Source organism: Salvelinus fontinalis, unplaced genomic scaffold (assembly GCF_029448725.1).
Source record: "Salvelinus fontinalis isolate EN_2023a unplaced genomic scaffold, ASM2944872v1 scaffold_0328, whole genome shotgun sequence".
NCBI lineage: Eukaryota > Metazoa > Chordata > Actinopteri > Salmoniformes > Salmonidae > Salvelinus > Salvelinus fontinalis.
The window spans coordinates 201,985-206,520 of record NW_026600537.1 but is presented as its reverse complement, the minus strand read 5'-3'; the positions used below and the strand labels follow the sequence as shown (position 1 = coordinate 206,520).

The following is a 4,536-nucleotide window of genomic DNA, read 5'->3' as shown; positions in this document are numbered from 1 at the left end:
GATGTGTTCTCTATAATACGGTAGTGATGTGTTCTCTATAATACAGTAGTTATGTGTTCTCCATCATGCAGTAGTGCCCGCTGCCCACCTTGCCAGTGGCAGTGTTGATGAGCTTGGCACGGCCGTCCACGGAGCCCGTCAGCACCAGAGAGCCGTCCTTGTTACAGGCCAGGCACGTCAGCGCCCCCTGGTGTCCATCATGACCTGAAGTGGCCAGAGAAGCGAGGAGACAGTTGAGTGGGGATAGAAGTTGTCCCTTACCGCTGGTCCAGTGGCAGTTATTCTTTTATCCTCAGAAAAGTCAAGATTAGGATTTGGGGTTTGGTCATCTGCTCTAGATATAAAGTAAGCTATGCACACTAATAAACACATTCCACACCGATTTTCATGAGGTATTCCACACTTAATCCCAGTGACTATGACACATATCTTGCCGCCTGGCAGTAGTGGGGATTGTCACATACTCTGTTCAGGCGTGCGACAACTTGGCCAAACTCACCTTTAATCACATGGGTGGCGTTTCCCTGCTTGAGGTCCCAAAGTCGTACGTTCCCATCTTCATAGCCCACCACAGCTCTCTTCCCTGTGGAGAAAAGACAAAGTTGTTACATGTTCAACCTGGCAGCACAGATCATGGTAGAGTGTTCTGTGCTGAATTGTCCTTTATTTTTGGCTGGGGAGACAGTCTCACCGTCTGGCAGGACCTTTCCACTGGTCGACTGGCAGCCGGGGCCCTGCAGGGTCTTACAGTCACCCCCTGGGATCTTCCACATCCAAACGTTACCGTCCGCCATGCCCGCCAGCAGCACCGGGGCGCAGGGGTGCCACTCCATCCACTAACACACATACACAGCAACTTCAGATGCCAAAACTTGATTTAACTACCTAGCTTAATCAGACTGAATCAGGTGTGGCAGTGTGTTCCTGCTGGTCTACAACAAATATGCGCACCCTGTTTTGGGCCGGGCTGCGTTCTTCCTCACCTCCAGGTCTCCCACCTCGAAGGACCACACCTCCTGCTTGGTCTCCACCTTCCAGACCTTGATCAGCCCGCTCATGTCCCCCGTGGCCACCAGGGAAGAATCATGGCTGAATAAAACACTCGTCACGGAGTCCTTATGGCCTACGGTTGTGGAAAAAGAAGGACTGGGGTTTAATATTGGGAGCAACACAAATATTTGTTTATTCTGAGCTCAACTATCCTGTAGCATAAAGAAATGTTCTATTGGGATGTCAAAGCTAAATTAAAACCACAACAACTAATTGATGACAGCTTGGAGACTCACCTGTACATTCAAACAGCACTTCCCCGTCACTCACTCTCCAGACATAGGCCTTGTCGTCCTCTCCTCCGGTCACAGCCAAGCTGTTTGTGGCTGGGTCCAGACTCACACAGAACACGGAGCCTGGAAAACATAAGTCAATGTGACAACAGAAAAAGAGACCCATACATGTCCCTGGCCTATCCAGTAGCTTCCACCCTGTCTCCTTCCCTTCAATACCTGGAATACATGAAATGGCTTAAAGTCATCCACCCTTTACTGTCAAATCCTATCAACATAGTGGTGGTGGTGATGGACAAGATAATGAGATGGACCTACTACTGCCAACTGCCACTGAGTTGTGAAGAGACTGAAGAAAAGCACTAGTCAGTTGATATAGTTAGCTAGCTAGTACCCGTGTGTTTGGAAAAGGTGAGTTCGCTGTCATCTTGTTCCTTTTCCTGCTCCATCTCGTCGTCGGTATCCCAGTCTTCCTGTTTATCGTCTCCGTCCTCAGTCTCTCCGACGTCCACGTCCTCGAACTCATCCGCCAAATCATCTGTCCGTCAGAGTGAGGTATTACTGTACTTGACACATGTACCTCTCTTAGTTTTATACCACGACATTAACTCATATAAGGTCTAACCAAGGCAATGCCACCAGCGTCCAAGAGACAACTTATTTTGCTCAATCAATGACAGTCCATGTGGCAAGTCCTCATACAGTTATAAGGACATTAACTAAACTACACCCCTTGAAGCACCTGATTCTGACCAACTAACTTTATCTAGCTAAGCATGCAACCATCATTACCTGGGTTTTGCTCTGTTTCGTTAAGGTCGATGACTTCTATAATCTCTTCATCCCCGTGGAATTGTACCGAATTTTCGTCCGAGTTATCCATGATAGATAGCTAACTTACCTAGCTAGCTAGATGTTACCAAGGTGGCTAATTTAAATTAGCTGCCTAACTTGAGAGCTGAAAAGTTTGCTAGCGCGACAAATGTTGAATTCAGGTTAAGATAATATGTTAAGTCATTCGCAGAAAACGCTAAAGATTGTTATTTCTTGGTGCTGACCGAAGAACAAATACTAGCTAGATAAAAAACATCTAAATAGTGTCCCCATGTTTTTTTCACATGTGGAAAGTCTCCGGAATTCTCTGGCACTCCGTGATGACGTCAATTAAACATTTGATACGATTGGTGTTTCGCCCTGAAGCTTGACGCGCCCCCTTCATAGTAACAACCAATCCATACCAAAGTGGGCAGGACTTCTTCAACATGACTACTTCATCGGAGTGTAATATCCTACCTTGTTCACTAGATGGCAAAATAACACCATTATCATCATGCTGACTTTTTTTATGTACTGTTGTGGTACTCAGGACCGGAGTTGAGAAACACTGTTCTAATATAATATTTTCTGTTAGACTAATGTGAATTATCTGAACACAGAATAGGTGAAAGATGGCACAACCTCCACCTACCCTATCGGATCTGCTAACGTACTGTATATATCCAGAGTAGTAAGGAGTAGGGCCTAGGGCTCGATTTGGAATTGGGCCCCATGTTCATTTCCTCTAATCTAATTGGCTATCCAATCAGACATAAGTATTTACGACATGTGACTTTAGGAAAACGGGTCCCCTCAATGCAACTTGTTATTCCCTTCATAAAAAAGGCTCTATGGCTGCTGTGATTTCCAGTTTAGGCTTCTTCTAGTTCTTGCAAACAGCCTGCCGCCGTGAGTTTAGACATGTTTCGTTTTTTCCTAATTTCTTTGTGTGTAATGTCTTGTCCTCTGAACTTTCTATATTTTGATTTAAAGTGCAAGTGTTCTGGTAGTTCTGTTAATTGTGTAAGTAGTGTGCCTGTGGAATTGAAGTGATTGAGTGGACACCAACTGAAGGGCAGGTGCATTAGCTTCTTAGCATCCACAACTCTTCCCAGGAGGGCTTGCATATTGGCGATGCACTTGAGTCAATGTTTGAATAATTTCAACAACCACTAAAACATGTCATTTGTATCTCAGAAACTGCAAGATGTCTGGTCGTGGGAAGAAAGCTGTCTCCAAATCGAAGACTCACACAAGTCGCTCAGTTAGGGCAGGTCTCCAGTTTCCTGTAGGCCGAATTCACCGTCTGCTGAAGAAGGGCCATTACGCTAACCGCATTGGTACAGGAGCTGCAGTCTACCTCGCTGCCATACTGGAGTATCTCTGCGCTGAAGTCCTGGAGCTGTCGGGCAACGCGGCCCGTGACAATAAGAAGTCGCGCATTGCTCCACGGCACATCCAACTAGCTGTGCGGAACGACGAGGAGCTGAACACGCTGCTGGGTGCGGTCACCATATCGGAGGGTGGTGTTCTTCCAAACATCCAAGCCATGTTACTCCCCAAGAAGACCAAGCTACCTAAAGACGACGGCAGCAATGCCAAAGACGTCCAGTCTCAAGAGTTTTAAAATGTACCTTACAAGCTTTTACCGCAAATTTTCACCGTTTTCCTTAATAAAATAACACATTTAAAGAATGTATTTATTGTTGGCCAGCTGATGCACTGCAATGTCCAGACATGGCCTATGTTAAGCTTTATTTAAATATTTCATTAATTGAAATTCAAACCTCATTGGTCAAGGCCGGGGGCCAATTCAGGAAGTGCTTTCAATTCAATCATTGACACTTTTGCAAAAAAATGCTTCTCAGTTTTAGAAGTTGTTACAGAAATAATGCCAGTTCACTGGAATAGGAATTTCAATTTACTTCCTGAATTGACTGACTGCAATTTGAATTGACCCCAACCCTCCAAGGAATGAGGTAGGCCTACTGGTTTCATGAGCTAAAACCAATACCCTGGGATTGTGTGGGTGTCTGACTGCTCCAACACATGTGCAGAACTGGGTTCTAGTGACTGAGTTTAAAAACTAGGGCATTGCAGAACTGAATCTTAATGGTTTATTTTCCATCCAAAAGCCAGTGTGACAGCTTTTTTTGAGCGCACCCCTCAGCTAGCTTGAAATGTGACTGGAGCCATCCAATTTAGTATCCTTTGTGTGGCTCAACCTATTTGGACTGTTAGAGGGGTTGTGATGCAGAGGACCACTGGTTTGAGCCCAGTATGGGCCAGTCAGACAATGGAGAAACCTCAGCAGCACACTGACCCCTGTTACACCAGGATGGGGGGGAAACAGAATTTAGAATTACCTGGGAGAAATTTGCATCAATATTGAGTAACTGGCCCTGGCTTGATTCTCTCCCTGTGCATGCTAGCCAGA

The 4,536-nt window shown here is 45.6% G+C and overlaps 2 protein-coding genes across 2 annotated transcripts; one reads left to right on the top strand and one right to left on the bottom strand.

Moving 5' to 3' along the window:
- Positions 1 to 29: 29 nt before the first annotated feature.
- On the bottom strand, positions 30 to 2,433 carry LOC129845638 (angio-associated migratory cell protein-like). The gene is made up of 7 exons (XM_055913478.1): positions 2,076 to 2,433; positions 1,678 to 1,821; positions 1,287 to 1,406; positions 984 to 1,123; positions 692 to 836; positions 500 to 583; positions 30 to 204 (listed from the first exon to the last, which is right to left on the bottom strand). The coding sequence occupies exons 1-7, from the start codon at positions 2,164 to 2,166 to the stop codon at positions 50 to 52; spliced, it is 879 nt and encodes a 292-aa protein (XP_055769453.1). The 5' UTR covers positions 2,167 to 2,433; the 3' UTR covers positions 30 to 49.
- Positions 2,434 to 2,909: 476 nt separating this feature from the next.
- Positions 2,910 to 3,796, top strand: LOC129845640 (late histone H2A.2.2-like). Its single transcript, XM_055913481.1, has 2 exons — positions 2,910 to 3,008; positions 3,297 to 3,796. Exon 2 carries the CDS (start codon positions 3,307 to 3,309, stop codon positions 3,724 to 3,726), a length of 420 nt encoding a protein of 139 aa, XP_055769456.1. The 5' UTR covers positions 2,910 to 3,008; positions 3,297 to 3,306; the 3' UTR covers positions 3,727 to 3,796.
- Positions 3,797 to 4,536: the final 740 nt, after the last annotated feature.